This window comes from Trichoderma harzianum (genome assembly GCF_003025095.1).
Source record: "Trichoderma harzianum CBS 226.95 unplaced genomic scaffold M431scaffold_1, whole genome shotgun sequence".
Taxonomy (NCBI): domain Eukaryota; kingdom Fungi; phylum Ascomycota; class Sordariomycetes; order Hypocreales; family Hypocreaceae; genus Trichoderma; species Trichoderma harzianum.
This window is the reverse complement of record NW_020209249.1, coordinates 1694443-1710200: the sequence shown is the minus strand read 5'-3', so window position 1 is coordinate 1710200 and position 15758 is coordinate 1694443. Positions and strand designations below refer to the sequence as shown.

Sequence of the window (15758 nt, the reverse complement as noted above, 5' to 3'; positions counted from 1 at the left end):
TACTACGGGCTGCCTTCTTGATTGTCGATCCATAGGGAAGACAGGGATATCACACGTATGAGTAATAATGTCAAGGCTCTAGCTTACAAACTGTTCGCCTACCCGGGTCACCGCTACTAGGGACATGGATGATGATCCTCAATCTACTCAGAATCTTACGCCTAATGTCTCAGCTCATCAGCCCAGCTTGGTTGAGCCGGGAAGAGGGAGTCCGGCTGGAACACGGCCTGGTCTTGGCGGGAACAGATACCCGGTCGGAGGCTGAGGGAAAAGCAAAAAGAAACCTGGAAGACAAAGAAGCCAAGGGAACCCCTACCACGTTCGTGGCGAATATGATGTGTAGGAACTTCCTAGCCTCGATTCAATGCTGCGTGCAAGGGTATGCCCGCTCATTTCGATGGCACATGCTGTCCACCGTTCACACCCAGGGCGTGTAGAAAATACAAGGTGTTCTTTTCAACTTTTCTCATCCCAACTTTTCTCAATAATGGATACGCCAAACACACAGCGTTCATTGGGCAGGCAGCAGCATTATGAAGTACTCTGCATAAAAATACCTACCTAGAAATGGTAGTTTGTATAATTCCGCACTCCGGCATCTTGTCTCGGGGACCAAGGTAGATGTGATGTGGTCTCGAAGGCTGCCTTTGTAAGTCGTCTTGTGACGCACATGGCAAGGATCCAGTTGGGGAAGAGAGAGAGAGAGACAGAGAGAGAGAGAGAGAGAGAGGTAAAAATGCAACCACTTCAATGCGGCCCCCCAATATTAAAGTGACGAGTTGCCTCGGTTAGCCGTTTGTAGGCGCTGTGGCTTTGCCTCAGCAAATGAAAAGCGACCCATTCTGTGTTCCTCTCATTGCACATTACTGTGTCGGAGATTGCGGCGGTCACAATAGGAAAGTAGCTGATCGCGTCTCTTAATAAATGCCTACCCTGCTATACCATTTGATGTCAACTGTATTGAGAGTTGGTCATGCTCGTACCAGCAGTACGCTCCCCGTATCTCTGCCTGCATGTACGAGTACAAAGTAGGAAATGTCAGCAAAGAATCTTGCTGTATACACACAGTAGGGGGGTAGGAAACGAATGCATCCGTCGTAGCAGCATTGCAATGGACTGTATTAGAGCAGCATGTCAGCAGTTTATCTTGATTTGACCGATTTCCCACGCTTGGATCGATCCGACCCGCCATTGGGGCTTCTCCGCATCGAGGGCCGTCCCGCTTTGCTAGGAAACTTACTCGTATATTCCTCTATACTGGATATGGAGGCTCTTGGGAATTTCGGCGCAACTCCGACGGCGTAAGATCCGCCGATGCGGCTTCTTCCTGTCTTGGAAGCTGCCTTTAGCCCTGGAGCTAGGAACAGCGAAAATCGGTTCACGAAATGATAAGGACCAGAGACTTTTCTTTCTCTTTTGCCTTTGCCCTGTTTTCCAGCTGCAGGGAGAAGACAGAAGCAGCAAGTTGATGCCGGCGTTAACTGCTGAAGCGGTGCGTTGCGCTCGGAGCGGGGACTGCACAGGACGAATCCAGGGAGGCTAAGACAACCATTACAAGCAACCACCTTATCGTCAATTGTTGCCCAGAGGAGGGGGAGCACACCTGGCGATTCTGTTGAATCTGATTGAATCAGTTCTTTGTATACAGCCGAGATCATCACTCTATACCGAGGTAATTCTGAGCAGGCTGGGCGAGGGGCCATGGATGGGGGGAACAGGGTATGTAGAGACGAATGAGGAACTGGTGATGGGGATTTCCTTGCTTCTTCTTCATGGTACATGGTATGAGCAAGAGACCGGGAAACTTGCCTCTCTATTTCATCATCGGCGTGATGCTCGATGAATTTTTGGATATTTAAGCATCTGCTTCGCGTGAATCTTTGGAGAATGCCTGGGACAAGCCTCTGTTGAAGAAAGAGAATACATCTAGCACCTGCAGACAGCTGTACGGAGTACAAGTTTACGGTTCCTTCCACATTTCCCCCATCAATCCACCTAATTTCTTCGTTCTATAGACCTGAGACATCAAGTCAAACAAGTTCCAAATTACCAAGACGCCCACGAAATATGGCGGACAAACCCTCCTACAGCCAGTTCGCCTGCATTGGCACTGGATTCTCTGGCATAGCTCTGGGATGTTCTATCAAGCGTTGGTACGGCATTTCAGACGTCCGTTTCTTTGAGAAAAACGATGATCTAGGCGGCACCTGGCTAGTGAACCAATATCCGGGTACGAGCACTTCTCTTCCTCGCTTTTGGTATTGCTCTGCCGTCAAACTAACCCTCTCCAGGGTGTGCCTGTGATATTCCTAGCCTGCTCTACAGCCTGTCTTTCGCCCCCAATCCCGAGTGGTCCTCACCCCTGCCCTCCCAACAAGAGATTTGGCAATACCTCAACAAGACGGCCATCCAATATGGTCTCCGTGAAAAAATGACCTTTAATTCTACAGTTGAAAGATGCGAATGGGTTGAAGAAACCGGCCGTTGGCGCATCACCGTCCGTAATAAAATCTCTGATACTACGTATATCCATGAAAGCCAGTTCCTCTTCAGCGCAGCGGGCATTCTGGTCCATCCTCGCAAGCCGGATATCCCAAACATTGAGAGCTTCGACGGCCCCGTCTTCCACGCCGCTCAATGGCGGCATGATGTTGACTTGACTGACAAAAAGGTCGCCGTCATCGGCAATGGCTGCTCGGCCGCACAAATTGTCCCGGCAATCAAAGACCAGGTTGAGCACGTCACGCAGTTTGCGCGGTCCAAGCACTGGATCACTCCCCCGATGCCAGCTCCCAACACTGAGTTGTTCCAGTGGATGTTTATTAACATACCAGGAGCACTTGCTTTTTTCCGATTCACTACGTTTCTACTGTGTGAGAAAAACATGAAGGGCTTCTTCATGAACAAGGCGGGTGCCGCGCATCGCAGTTTTTTGACCGCCAAGGCCACGAAATACATCAAAGAAACGGCTCCCGAAAAGTACCATGACATGCTAATTCCCGACTTTGAGTTTGGCTGTAAGAGGCGCGTAAATGACATGGGTTACCTGGCGAGCCTGCACTCTGAGAGCGTCACGCTCCGGAACGATACCATTGAGGAGGTGACGCCCACGGGCATCCGCTCAAGGGACGGGTTCACAGAGGCAGACGTCATAGTGCTGGCAACTGGCTTTGACTCAAATACATTTTGCACAAATATTGACGTGGTCGGCCGAGGAGGCGTTACGGCCGAGGAGCATTGGAGTTCTCTTGGTGGACCAGGGGCGTACAGCTCGACCAGCCTTTCCGGCTTCCCTAATTTCTTTATGATACTGGGTAAGACACCATTTCTTTTTCTGCTCTGACTTTAACTAGGTAGTCTAAAGTTTTATCCCGTAGGTCCAAACACCCTTACAGGCCACACCTCATCCATCATGGCGGCCGAGAACAGCATCAACTACTCTCTTCGACTGATCAAACCCATCCTGCAAGGCAAAGCTACTTCTATTGATGTCAAGCTTGACGCAGAGAAGCAGTACATTGATCAGATTCAAACGGATCTCAAGGGCACGGTGTTCAATTCCGGGTGTGGCAGCTGGTACAATAGGGCCAAGAATGGAATTGTGCACAACGCCATGTCTTATCCCTATTCGCAGCCCAACTTTTGGTATCGCTGTCTGTTTCCTGTCTACAGGGATTTCGAGTATGATGTAAGTTGCTTTCCCCTCCTTTCCTTCCCCTCCCCAGCTGTTGTCTTTCCTTTTCCTTGCCGCCCCCAGATCATCTGATCCTGGTGACCTCAATCATGCTAATACGCCAAGGCAGACTGCCAAAAATCAACCCCGTCAAGAGGTCTGGAAACGAGCCGCTCGGTATCTTGTCTACGCTGCTGCGTCTCTGTCTAGCTTAAGCTTGATGATATCTGGCAGCAAGAACATGTGGGATTTAACAAGCTATGTGTCTTTCTTGCAAGATCAGGCAAGCGTGTTTGGGAATGGCCTCGCGGCATACGCAAAACTGCGCAGCAATTAGATGCAATATGCCACAAGTTGTGATTAGATTAACCATGTTGCACATCTTAATTATACTGAATCCAATTATTACTATCCTAGACACAACAAGTTGCGGTGGAAGGGAGCACAAGAGCCGCTGCTCCAGGTGTCACAGGGCTTCATTTAGCACAAGACTGGCGGCTATCTGTCCGGGCAATTGTCTGTACGTCTGCAACCTTTCAGAATACCTCTACCTTCAAGGTTCTCAGTATGTACTGAGGTACGAGTAGTGTGCTCGCCTCAACTATCGGGCTGGTAGATCCGATGAGTACCTACCTGTGGGCATCACGTCGGCAAACCTGGTTGACAGATTATTCGCCGTACCTGTCAAGTCTGGTTCCGATCCTCGCCTAACAATCCCTCAGGTAGATCGCACATTATGAGGCAAAGTAAGACACTAATCACAGGATCCCTGGGGGGGAAAACTTCCAAGTTGTCGGCTTCCGAGCTCAATACGTGGGCAGGATCTCAACCATGTACAAAGCGCGAGGACGTGCGGTATCGGGGTAGACGGCTCATTTCCACAGCTCTGTTTTGCTTTTTCCATGCCAGGTGAAACCAGCCAAAAATCAGAGAGAAATATCTGCCACCCCCCTACCAGCCGTGCTGCCTGAATATACTACGCATGCATGTCTTATTACTATTGGATTAAAATTGTTTGCTTTTGGTTCGCTCTAGCCTCCGTTCCCAGATTTGCTCCTCCTCACAATGCCCGGCGTGATGATCACGCGCCTATCATAACCAGGTTCTCGTCACCGACAATCTTAGCTCCCAGCCTCTTTGATTCATGCGGCACGGACACGTACGATGATGCCGGTCAGTCGCCTGGCGAAATACAGCCATGGCCGGTGCCGCGGCCCAATTACCGCCGAGTCTTGGGCTGGTTTGCGTAACATTCACAGGAAATCGTGGCGCTTCAGTTGGGGCCTCATCTGGTTAGAACTCCTCCCGGTCGGCAGAGACATCTGAGACCTGGCACGCCAAAAAAACTGAATGACCTTTCTTTTCTGCTCTTCCGCGAGAGTTTACTGGACTCGATCTGGGGTTTGCAGTATCGTTATCGGCGATCGAGAGGAGGCTCATGTCGGGGTTGCTCGATGGCAGACTCACCCACTCTCGCTCTCTCGCTCTTTTCTGTCTTCTTGTCTCTCTTTGTCTCTTTCGATTTCGATCATAAATAGAGCAAGCCGGCGGGTCTGTTGTTCAACTCTTTCTCCATCCCTCAGGCACTATCCTATCCCGTACCCGCGTCGGTGCTTTTGACAAACTCGTTTCTTTTACTTTGTCGTTAACAAGCTGCTCTCCAAGTTTACCTGCGGGTCTACATCATACCTTCGCGTCACGGCTACAAACGCACAAGGTAGACGGCACTTGCCACCAAGGACCATGGTTTCACATACTCAGAAACCAAAGGCTGGGGGCAGTCAAGATCCCAACTCTGCCCGCAAACTTAGACCGAGGCCCAAGCCTAGCTTTTGTCAAAAATGCGGCTGTCGCCGAGATGATCCCACGGCATCATGCGTTGGGTGCGCCGCAAACGTTGTGATAAAAGGTTTTAGGGATAATCTCTCAAAGGCGGCTGCAGACGATGGTTCTGATAACACTCAGTAAGTTCTGTATAGAGCATTGCGAGCACCAGGAGAAATTAAAATGGATTGGGGACTAGAAGCTGACTGATGGATGTAGACGTGACATTACCATGACCACGGAAGACGATGATAATGATCTCATGAAGATTGATTCCTGCAGCGGCAGCAAGGGCAACGGCGAGGGTGAAGTTTCCCACACAGATGCAAATGAGGGTGCTGCAGCAGCTGCGGCAGAGCGCAACTCGTCCAAGACAGAAGAAGTGCCTGTGCCAGCTCAGAAAGACATCGCCTTTCAAGCTCGCCCACCTGTCTTGGCACTACCATCGGAGCTCCTCAGTAGTATAACTCCCTGGACGCCCGTGGACTCGTCGACACTCATGGGTCCTCCAGCAGCCAAGAGCCATGCAACGCACATGGCCGCTACGGCAAGCAACATACATGCTTCGGTACCTATGGATGCTCCAGCAATCATAGGAGAATCCGTGAATCCAGACACATATTATGCAAGCTTTCCTAGATCCTTGAGTTCTGCCTCGTCTATGGCGTCTCCAGCATTCACGGCTCCAGCAACCATGCCTCCTCGAACAGCTATGGGTCAATCCTCCATGAGCTCCTCAACAACTACAAACCCTCAAGCAAGCATGGGTCCTCCGACAGTCACGAATCCGCAAGGATTTGTGGCTTCTCCCACTTTCAAGGGTCCTTCGACATCCATGTCTCCTTCGGCAGTTGGTCCTTGGGTGTCAGTTACGGCTGACCCAAGTTATATAGTCCCACAATCAGTCGACTTTTACTCTGCCGCAATGGATGATTCCGCTGATACGGGCTTCCCAATGATGAGAACTCCCATCCCACTTAGAATTATCCGGCCAAGGGTTAAGGTCAATCGTCTCCGAATGAGGAAGAGACCTCCAACAGCAGCACGTCCAAGGCAGCGGCCGGCCATGAATACCGGGGCACACATGGTTCCTTCGCAATCTGAAAATTCCAGAGCACGAGGAGAATCTCTAGCTGCCACAAGTTCTTCAAATGCAGCCAACCCTCCTTCAATTACAATCTCGGCGCCGTCCACGACTCCTCCCGAAGATGCTGATAGCACAAGAGGCACAACTTCTCCAGTTGCCGATAATGATCCTCCGTCACTCGTGAGTGCCACGCCAGAAACAACTTTTCCAGTATCCAGAGGTCCGGCACTCACAAATATGTCAGTAAACGAGAGCTCTTCGGCCGTTAGTGGCCCAACATGCACAAGTCTTTCGGCAACCACGGAGCTTCCAGCAGCCACGAATGCCCCTACCACTGAGAATCCCCAGGTAACCATGGATTGTGCACTACTCAAGAGTCTTTCAGCGGCTCTAAAATCGGAAAATCCTCAGATGGAAGCCCATCTCAAGGCGTATGGACCCCCACCTACCAACGCGGGGAATTATTTGTATATTATCCAGACCAGCTACTGCTATATATCCAGAGCGGCAGACGGTATTCCTATGAAGCTGGATCCAATAACCAAAAAAGAACTGATTCACTTGGAGGTACTCGTCACAAATCCTCCTATTACCTCTACTGCACCCTTCTTCATGCCACCTCGAAGCTTGTCCATCTATCTCCTCAAAATTTACCGCCACGAAGTCTACTTCACATACCCTTTTTTCAACATGAACCAATTTACGGATGTTGTGATGAAGTTCTTTATGCTCATCACCAAATCGGATGTCTCATCGGCCTATCTTGGCCTCGGTTGCTCAGATGAGTCCAACCCTACGACACCTCTGTTTCAATGCTCTCTCTTCATGATGCTCTGGCACGCTGTCTACTTTGCGAACATAGAACAAGAAGACAAAGAGCTTGCTTCCCGCATTTTCTGGAAATGCGCAAAGTTCTTCATGACGGAGGAACTTCTCGAGACTAGCTGCCTGGCAGCCGTACAGACCCAACTCATCATCGCCGTGGCTCTCAACAGCTCCAATCTTCAGGGAAACGAAAGGAAAATTCCCGCTGAACTGGCCTATCGTATCGCACAATGTTTAGGAATTGACAACGAGAAAAACCTGCCTACAGCCGCTGCAGAAGGTGTTCATGATGCCGACAGACAGGCTTGGTACGGATGTGTAATGATGAATCTGTAGGCATCTCCTTTTTCATCTTCTTCCTCTTTTCATTTTCCCCCTTTGCTAGTTAACAGTTTGCTGACAATCCGCCTTCGTCTTCAGGTTTTCTCAAACAAGAAACTCCCAATTGCCCCTGAACTCCGGCATGGGCAAGTCTCCGCTCGCTACCCGTCGCTATCAATCTCCCGCCGGCAGCGTAGATTTCAGCTTCTTCATCAATTCCGTCATCCGTGCAGAAGAGTTGGAAAAGATTCTGAAGGACATCCGCAAAACTCGTGAGCCAGTCTTGGAACCATTTACAGAGGGTCTATATAAACAATATGCCACGATTGTTCCTATGCTACGCGAAAAGCTCCGCGAATTCATCAAGTTACTGCCCAAGGAGCTCGGTTGGGGCATCTCGGGCTTACCAGACGAATACGTTCGCATTGGCAATTTTAATGAGCCAAAGACAACCTCAAATGCCAAGTAAGCATACTGCAGCGTTGGTCAATGGTGGGCATGACAGTTTTGACTAACACATGCTACTTATCTAAAAGCTTCATGCACTTGCGGGCCATGCTATTCCGCCCAATTCTCATGCATATAGGCATAGACGGATATCTTGAAACCAAGTCGATAACACATAAGATCGATCCTGTCGTCAAGGATAAGACTCTCACGTATGTGATGAGCTGTGTCAACACCGCGATAAGTTTAATCGATTTTCTCTACAAGATATTCCTAGTGGAGATAAAGAATAACAGAGAGTGGTGGTGGAGTCCATACCGTGAGCCTGTCTCTCTCAGCTCTTCATATTCCCGCATTGGCAGACAGCTAACTTAGACGGAACAACAGATACCAGTACTGCAGGCCTCGTCCTCATCATGGCTCAGACATCGCAAACACTATGGTCACACGTCCAGGTAAGCCTCGTCGAGAAAGCCTGGGACTCTTGTCAATATATGCTCGGCTATGGGGCCACGGACAATCACTTTCACGAAAAGGCTCTTCGGTTTTTATGGGGTGTGAACAAGCGTATTGCCGGAGTCCGTGTGCTTGAAAACAAATATGATACCCTCAAGCTTAGACTGCCAACTCCCGCTGTCACCTGGAGCTATCAAAGGGCACCTCACTCGCAGTATGTGAATCCCCGCTCGCCATTTCTGGAACCCGGAAGCACTCCACACTCGGCATATCCCAATTCAAACAGCAATGCTCCGTTGAACGCTTCGAATCCGAACCGGGGCCCGAGTGTGTTTCCATATGCAGGTCCTTCGAGCTTGAATGCAGCTCCCTTCACAGCGTCGGCTGCTTCCGCAAATATGACCACCATGTCCTCAGCCTCGAATGAAATGGTTTCTTCGAGATCTGGATTAGTTGACAATGCGACTTTTGCAAACTATAATGCAGTTCCTTATGCCCCACCACCAAACGCGAGCACTGTTCCTCCGTTTACAGCTTCATCGAGCGTTAATACAGCTCCATTCACAGCTCCCTGGGCGTCGGGCGCAGTCCCGCCTTTCAATGGTCCGGCTTCTACTGCCTATCCGGTATCTGCCAGCTCAGGAAGCGGCCATTTCCCGTTCTCCTGGGATGCAAACATGATTCAACCTGCTGCTCCAGAGTCTGCCGAAGCTTCCTATACTGTTGCTTCAAACTCGATAGCCGTTACATCTGCAGATTCTTCAGGGTATACCATAGCACCCTATGCTACCTCTTCACACTGGAATACGGTTCCATATGCACCTTCCTCAGAATCTGGTGCATTGCTTCATACTAATGGTACGAACTCGACAACAGCTCCAACCACAACTTTTTCGAGCGTTGCGCCGGCTCCATACACAAGTCCCTACACGGCATTCTCCGACCCCAACGCAACTCTCTACACTGAAGAATCCGCGAATCTCAATGGAGCAGGGTGGCCAGATATGTCGGCATACAATTTGACACCTTCGTCTTCCAGCACAATGACCAGTCTATCGCCATCCAACCCAAACCTTGCTAATTATGGCAACATGGAGGACCTTGATGGCACTGGAATGGAGACACAGGTATTTTACCAGCCATCTACTAAGAGATATGCATGTTATAGCCCTGATGACGACGCATCTATGGCTTGCAATGAACAGAGCTGAGGATATCCGTGGGCTCAAGAGTGGACACCTGATGAATAGGTTGAGGCCCCCTCTCAATATATGGCTAAGAAGGTAAGGGAAGGGAAAGGAAAAGGGAAGGAAAAGGAAAAGGAAAAGAAAAGGAAAGGGAATGAACAGGAAAGGACGGGTAAAGAATGTAAAATGTAAAGGGAGAAGGAAAGAAAAGAGAAGATAACGAAAAGAGAAGGGAATGAAAAGGAAAGGGTGGGTATAGAATGCAAAATGTGAAGAGAGAAGGAAAGAAAAGAAAAAGAAAAGAAAAAAAGGAATAAAAAAGACAAGAGCAAAAAAAAAAAAAAAGGACAAAATGAGAGGCCCCCTGGTGGCGACAGATACAGAAAACACCAATGTATCTATAATGGTAGGCAATTGCTGGCATGCAATTGCCATAGTGTGTATCTAGTTGCTTTAATTTATTTGGGGTTTATTTATATTCTATTGCTTGTTGTACATTTCCCGTGCAGTGTAGTTTTGCATCTTCCACCCATCAAGACCATTTATTTGCTATGCCGTGTCATACGATGCCATGCCATGCCATGCATTTCATTTCATTTCTCTCTGCCCTCTCTTCCCAGCCCTTCTCTCAGTAATGCTGCTTACCAGTGCCTGATACGAGCAGAACCACGCTGCCCAGCTGCCGCCTCACGTCTTCCTGGTTCACGTCGTGTGTGTCTTCCACCTCTCCCCACTGCTCGGCCTGCCAATCCACCTCCAAGCTCGTAGCCTTGGAGACATGTTCAACACTAAAGCGCCCAACTGGCACGGCATGGCCAGTGCCCACAGACCCTTCGCTCCATTCGGCGACAACTCTTGCTGCAGCGACAAAGCTCTTGCCAGCAAGCACTGCCCTTTCCAGTCCGGCAATCTCCCAGGCATCGAGGCCCATGACCCATCCCTGAATTACCTCCCGGACGCCCTCGCTCTGTTTTCTCGGCATGATGGAGTGGCCATCCAGCACGGGCTCAATGGTGATCCCGGGCCACACGTTGGTCGTCAGATAGCTGACCGTCTCCTCCGCAGCCTTCTTCTGCACGTCCCTTAGACTCTCCCCCGCGTCATTTCTCCTATCATGAGGGCCCGCGGGAGGTGCCCAGCACAGCAGCGAGTCTGTATCCAGATATCGCAGGACAGTGTGGGTGATGGCTGTGCGAATCTTGGTGGCTTCGGGGCTGTTGGATGCGTCATCGTCGAGAATGTCGAGAGCACGGCAGATCAGGCTCGTGAGGGGGATGAGGTGCTGCTTGGTAGCTTGCTGGGTGGACGTCAGGATGTCCCATTCGAGGGCCAGCGCAGAGGCGAGGTTCGGCTTGGAGAGCGGCACTCGGATGATGGCCTTGGTGTTGGGGTGTCGCAAAGGCCGGGCGTCGAGATGGACTTGCAATGCTCCTGTGAACCAATGACATTAGATTGACGCCGATAAATCCAGAGCGGACATGGGCTGCAAGTGTTAATTGCGACACTCGTAAAGCAACGTACCGTCAACCTCTCGTATAGTCACCTCCTTCCAGAATCTCTTAGCCACGCCGCTCGATTTGCCGTCCTGCGCGCTTCGCACTTCCTTAGCCATCTTCAGCAGCTCGGCGTGCTTCTTTCGCCGCTCCAAACGTTCCTGAGCATTTCGGACTGCCGGGGTGGGAGGATCCGGGGGAGGTCCAGTACCGACTATCGGAGCGACATTGGCGGTTCTGGCGATGCTTTGATGAAAGGGCCGGACGAATTGCGGGCGAGGCAATGCCAGCTGGCGGGGTATTCGCGTAGGCACTTTCATCACTGTGAATGTCGATTGAGGGACAAGAGGGATAACTAGAGGGAATTCGAAAAGAAGGAAGCGACAGGGAGGGGGAGAGGAGATTGTTGTTTGTTGGTGAGGATGGAAAATTCGCCGGTACCTGAGGAGGATCAGTGAGTTTTACTAGCAGCGAATGATGTCAGCCTTTAGGGGATATAATTGGGGAATGGCGGTTGGTGAGGCGTCTGGGGGTTTTTTGTTGCCTCACCGAGGGGTTGGTGGGTCTTGGATGAAGCAGGCCGTACAGTGTTATATCTCATCCAGAGACGACTCCATATGAGATGAAAGAGAAATTTGAGATGAAATGTTAAATATACTAGACATGAGATGTAACATATAATTCTCTACAGCCAATGCAAACCAATAAAATCAAGAGGTGGATCGTTCTATCAAGCTGATCCATGATGCACATCTCGTACCATGTTAGTGACTTTGTACCTCTGCAATTGCCACGCAAAAGGGTCCATGCGGGTAAATGGCCATGGATGGGCTTCCATGTGCAACCATTCGCAATCCGATTTGGTGCCATCAAACTTGTAGACTCGACAAACTCAGACAGCTTCTCAACGATCCATTTCAAGCAACATGACAAGATTTATTCAAGTTGTCAAGCTTGTCAAGGTACCTCTTGTAAGCCACTCGCGGACCATCTTCGGCAAGGCGCCTCCCCATCACGTGACCATGCACGATCGTCTCTCATCCCTGAGCCTTAACGTGGCTCTACTGGGACATTGGCCAAACCGCCACGACTCCAATCACCAACATCCTCTCCGACCAAATCGCCCACGATGAGTTACGGAAAAAAGGACGAGGATGCCGACCTGGGCTTGGTCAAGGTAGACCGGACACAGGTCTTCCAAGAAGGTAACAATTCCGCTGCAAATGCGCCTGCATCTCTCTACTCCCACCTCCATCCCCCACCGTCTCAGACACCTTTGGGCAAAGTGGCCAAGCTCCAAGCTAAACTCGGAGGCACACAGCTCGATTGTTCAACAGCTCTCCGATCCAGCCTCGACGATGCCGCATTCTTCTGACCAAGATCGCTCTTCTCCTCTACACGGGCGAGTCATTCCCCAAAAATGAAGCCACTACCCTCTTCTTCGGCATCTCGAAGCTCTTCCAGAACAAGGACGCCAGCCTACGACAGATGGTGCTCCTCATCATCAAGGAGCTGGCCAATTCCGCCGAGGACATAATCATGGTGACTAGCACCGTCATGAAGGACACCGGCGGCAGCAGCGACGCAATCTACAGGCCCAATGCCATCCGTGCCCTGTGCCGAATCATCGACGTAGGTGTTATTGCTGCGCCTTTGGAAGCTCTTTTGACCTCGAGTTGCTAACAGTGAGGCAACAACATAGGCCACCACGGTGCAAGCCATTGAGCGTGTCATGAAAACCGCCATTGTGGACAAGAACCCGTCCGTCTCGTCTGCGGCGCTTGTTTCATCCTACCACCTGCTGCCGATTGCTAGGGATGTCGTGCGACGATGGCAGAGTGAGACTCAGGAGGCGGCCGCCTCCTCCAAGTCCTCTGGTGGCTTTTCTCTCGGCTTCTCTACTTCCAGCGGCTCCCTGCCCATGAACAGCTCGACAATGGCTCAGTACCATGCCATTGGCCTTTTGTACCAGATGCGCTCGCACGACCGCATGGCCCTGGTCAAAATGGTCCAGCAGTTCGGCGCTGCCGGGGCCGTCAAGAGCCCCGCTGCTACCGTGATGCTGGTCCGACTGGCCGCGCAGCTTGCAGAAGAGGACCCCTCGCTTCGCCGCCCCATGATGCAGCTTCTCGACGGCTGGCTGCGACACAAGAGCGAAATGGTCAACTTTGAGGCCGCAAAGGCCATTTGTGACATGCGCGATGTCACCGACGCCGAGGTCAATCAGGCCGTCCATGTCCTGCAGCTGTTCCTGACCTCGCCCCGCGCCGTCACCAAGTTTGCCGCCCTGCGAATCCTCCACAGCTTCGCCTCCTTCAACCCCAACGCCGTCAGCGTCTGCAACACTGACATTGAGCTCTTGATCTCAAACTCCAACCGGTCCATTGCCACCTTTGCCATTACCACTCTGCTCAAGACTGGTAACGAGGCTAGCGTAGACAGGCTGATGAAGCAGATTTCGGGCTTCATGTCGGAGATCACCGACGAGTTCAAGATCACCATTGTCGAGGCCATCCGCACCTTGTGCTTGAAGTTCCCCAGCAAGCAGGCCGGCATGCTGACATTCCTCAGCGGCATCCTGCGCGACGAGGGTGGCTACGAGTTTAAGCGCGCCGTTGTGGAGAGCATGTTCGATCTGATCAAGTTCGTCCCTGACTCCAAGGAGGATGCGCTTGCCCACCTGTGCGAATTCATTGAAGACTGCGAGTTCACCAAGCTGGCCGTCCGCATCCTGCACCTCATCGGTCTCGAGGGCCCCAAGACCGCCCAGCCTACCAAGTACATTCGCTACATCTACAACCGCGTCGTCCTTGAAAATGCCATTGTCCGCGCCGCTGCTGTCACAGCTCTTGCCAAGTTTGGCGTTGGCCAGAAGGATCCCGACGTCAAGAGCAGCGTCAAGGTTCTGCTCACGCGTTGTCTAGACGACGTCGATGACGAGGTTCGAGATCGAGCCGCCTTGAACCTGAAGCTGATGGCCGAAGAGGATGACGAGATGGCTCGAAACTTTGTCAAGAATGGTGAGTTTCCTTTTTCTTTGTATAACATTAACAACGATCGGCCGCAGCTGCTGACTCGTTCAATTCCACAGACAACATGTTCTCGCTCCCCTTCTTCGAACACCAGCTGGTTCTGTATGTCACGTCAGATGACAAGTCTGCGTTCGACGTGCCGTTTGACATCTCCAAAATCCCTGTCGTGACCCGAGAACAGGCAGATGCTGAGGACAGGACCAAGAAGCTTACCGCTACAACTCCCACACTGAAGGCGCCAAAGGCCGGCCCAGCCAAGACGCCAACAAGCGGCGCAGAGGCTGCGGCCTCTGCCAGCGCCCAGGCACAGCGATACGCGCAGGAGCTGATGCAGATCCCCGAAATGAAGGAGTTTGGCAGCGTGGTCAAGTCATCGCCTGTCGTTGAGCTTACCGAGGCTGAAACCGAATACGTCGTCAGCGTGGTCAAGCACATTTTCAACGAGCACATTGTGCTACAATACGAGGTCAAGAACACTCTTCCCGACACAGTCCTTGAAAACGTGTCAGTTGTAGCATCTCCTTCAGACGAGGAGGACCTGGAGGAGGTATTCATCATCCAGGCCGAGAAGCTGGCGACAAACGAGCCGGGCAAGGTTTACGTGGCGTTCAAGAAGGTCAATGGACAGACGTCACTGCCTGTTTCCACGTTCTCCAACGTGCTCAAGTTTACAAGCAAGGAGATTGATCCTTCAACGGGCGAGCCCGAAGAGACCGGTTACGATGATGAGTACGAGGTGTCAGAATTCGACCTCAGCGGTAGCGACTACGTCATTCCTACATATGCTGGCAACTTCAACCATATCTGGGAGCAGGTTGGCGCTTCAGGAGAAGAGGCGGAGGAGACGCTGCAGCTGAGCAGCATGAAGAGCATAGCCGGTAAGCCCTTTTGTCCTAGCGTTTTGCTATATCATCTCTACATACTCCCTATTCCACGTTTCTTTTTCTTCCCATCATGCTAATAATGAGGCAAACAGAGGCAACCGAGCAGCTAGCCAAGATCTTATCCCTGCAGCCCCTCGAGGGAACCGATGTCCCCGTCAACCAGAGCACGCACACGCTCAAGCTACTGGGCAAGACAGTCAACGGCGGCAGAGTGGTGGCCAACATTCGCATGGCATACTCGTCAAAATCCGGTGTTACGACAAAGATTACAGTCCGAGGCGAGGAGGAGGGCGTGGCGGCTCTTGTGATTGCATCTGTGGCATAAATGTAGGGAAGCTGGCGTTGAGGGTCAATAATGTATCGGTGGTTAGACAAACGTCTCTGTCAGTTTTATTTTTCTCGTTTCTTTTTCTCGGCCTCACGTGGTAGACGGCAAGCAAAACAGTTCGATATATCGATATATATTAAGAAGATTTGAGTGATTATGATGACTGCATGAGACGTTCTCCAAGTTGAGGACACGAAGCAT

General features: G+C 51.2%; 7 protein-coding genes across 7 annotated transcripts; 4 read left to right on the top strand and 3 right to left on the bottom strand.

Annotated features, from left to right (window-relative positions):
• Nucleotides 1-844: 844 nt before the first annotated feature.
• On the bottom strand, nucleotides 845-2233 carry M431DRAFT_183827 (hypothetical protein). The gene is made up of 2 exons (XM_024913157.1): nucleotides 1241-2233; nucleotides 845-1116 (listed from the first exon to the last, which is right to left on the bottom strand). Exons 1-2 carry the CDS (start codon nucleotides 1779-1781, stop codon nucleotides 929-931), a joined length of 729 nt encoding a protein of 242 aa, XP_024780168.1. The 5' UTR covers nucleotides 1782-2233; the 3' UTR covers nucleotides 845-928.
• Nucleotides 1925-4335, top strand: M431DRAFT_183175 (hypothetical protein). The gene is made up of 4 exons (XM_024913150.1): nucleotides 1925-2230; nucleotides 2292-3314; nucleotides 3378-3688; nucleotides 3804-4335. Exons 1-4 carry the CDS (start codon nucleotides 2068-2070, stop codon nucleotides 4008-4010), a joined length of 1704 nt encoding a protein of 567 aa, XP_024780167.1. The 5' UTR covers nucleotides 1925-2067; the 3' UTR covers nucleotides 4011-4335.
• A 2148-nt stretch (nucleotides 4336-6483) lies between these two features.
• M431DRAFT_183382 (hypothetical protein) lies at nucleotides 6484-9876 on the top strand. Its single transcript, XM_024913155.1, has 5 exons — nucleotides 6484-6764; nucleotides 6829-7741; nucleotides 7830-8195; nucleotides 8267-8496; nucleotides 8565-9876. Exons 2-5 carry the CDS (start codon nucleotides 6939-6941, stop codon nucleotides 9842-9844), a joined length of 2679 nt encoding a protein of 892 aa, XP_024780165.1. The 5' UTR covers nucleotides 6484-6764; nucleotides 6829-6938; the 3' UTR covers nucleotides 9845-9876.
• On the top strand, nucleotides 6582-6768 carry M431DRAFT_502628 (hypothetical protein; the record flags this gene model as incomplete). Its single annotated transcript, XM_024918178.1, has 1 exon — nucleotides 6582-6768. A coding segment is annotated over one exon (187 nt), but the record flags the coding sequence as incomplete, so codon positions are not given.
• M431DRAFT_183178 (hypothetical protein) lies at nucleotides 9877-10383 on the bottom strand. The gene has a single exon (XM_024913151.1). It carries the CDS (start codon nucleotides 10242-10244, stop codon nucleotides 9909-9911), a length of 336 nt encoding a protein of 111 aa, XP_024780164.1. The 5' UTR covers nucleotides 10245-10383; the 3' UTR covers nucleotides 9877-9908.
• Nucleotides 10261-11907, bottom strand: M431DRAFT_12410 (hypothetical protein). The gene is made up of 2 exons (XM_024912213.1): nucleotides 11342-11907; nucleotides 10261-11251 (listed from the first exon to the last, which is right to left on the bottom strand). The coding sequence occupies exons 1-2, from the start codon at nucleotides 11631-11633 to the stop codon at nucleotides 10449-10451; spliced, it is 1095 nt and encodes a 364-aa protein (XP_024780163.1). The 5' UTR covers nucleotides 11634-11907; the 3' UTR covers nucleotides 10261-10448.
• Nucleotides 11908-12393: 486 nt separating this feature from the next.
• Nucleotides 12394-15758, top strand: M431DRAFT_502623 (hypothetical protein). The gene is made up of 5 exons (XM_024918177.1): nucleotides 12394-12518; nucleotides 12635-12945; nucleotides 13016-14333; nucleotides 14405-15223; nucleotides 15322-15758. The coding sequence occupies exons 1-5, from the start codon at nucleotides 12443-12445 to the stop codon at nucleotides 15552-15554; spliced, it is 2757 nt and encodes a 918-aa protein (XP_024780162.1). The 5' UTR covers nucleotides 12394-12442; the 3' UTR covers nucleotides 15555-15758.

Excerpts from the sequence above, each read along its gene's own strand:
- M431DRAFT_183178 (XM_024913151.1), bottom strand. The coding sequence starts at position 10,244 with ATGCCAGCAATTGCCTACCATTATAGATACATTGGTGTTTTCTGTATC.
- M431DRAFT_183382 (XM_024913155.1), top strand. The coding sequence starts at position 6,939 with ATGGATTGTGCACTACTCAAGAGTCTTTCAGCGGCTCTAAAATCGGAA. Across the intron at positions 8,196-8,266 it reads AAGACAACCTCAAATGCCAA|CTTCATGCACTTGCGGGCCA; the intron begins GTAAGCATACTG and ends CTTATCTAAAAG. Across the intron at positions 8,497-8,564 it reads GTGGTGGTGGAGTCCATACC|ATACCAGTACTGCAGGCCTC; the intron begins GTGAGCCTGTCT and ends ACGGAACAACAG.
- M431DRAFT_502623 (XM_024918177.1), top strand. The coding sequence starts at position 12,443 with ATGAGTTACGGAAAAAAGGACGAGGATGCCGACCTGGGCTTGGTCAAG. Across the intron at positions 14,334-14,404 it reads TCGAAACTTTGTCAAGAATG|ACAACATGTTCTCGCTCCCC; the intron begins GTGAGTTTCCTT and ends TCAATTCCACAG. Across the intron at positions 15,224-15,321 it reads CAGCATGAAGAGCATAGCCG|AGGCAACCGAGCAGCTAGCC; the intron begins GTAAGCCCTTTT and ends TGAGGCAAACAG.
- M431DRAFT_12410 (XM_024912213.1), bottom strand. The coding sequence starts at position 11,633 with ATGAAAGTGCCTACGCGAATACCCCGCCAGCTGGCATTGCCTCGCCCG. Across the intron at positions 11,252-11,341 it reads GACTATACGAGAGGTTGACG|GAGCATTGCAAGTCCATCTC; the intron begins GTACGTTGCTTT and ends ATTGGTTCACAG.
- M431DRAFT_183175 (XM_024913150.1), top strand. The coding sequence starts at position 2,068 with ATGGCGGACAAACCCTCCTACAGCCAGTTCGCCTGCATTGGCACTGGA. Across the intron at positions 3,315-3,377 it reads TAATTTCTTTATGATACTGG|GTCCAAACACCCTTACAGGC; the intron begins GTAAGACACCAT and ends TTTATCCCGTAG. Across the intron at positions 3,689-3,803 it reads ACAGGGATTTCGAGTATGAT|ACTGCCAAAAATCAACCCCG; the intron begins GTAAGTTGCTTT and ends ACGCCAAGGCAG.
- M431DRAFT_183827 (XM_024913157.1), bottom strand. The coding sequence starts at position 1,781 with ATGTACCATGAAGAAGAAGCAAGGAAATCCCCATCACCAGTTCCTCAT. Across the intron at positions 1,117-1,240 it reads CAGTATAGAGGAATATACGA|TCCATTGCAATGCTGCTACG; the intron begins GTAAGTTTCCTA and ends GCTCTAATACAG.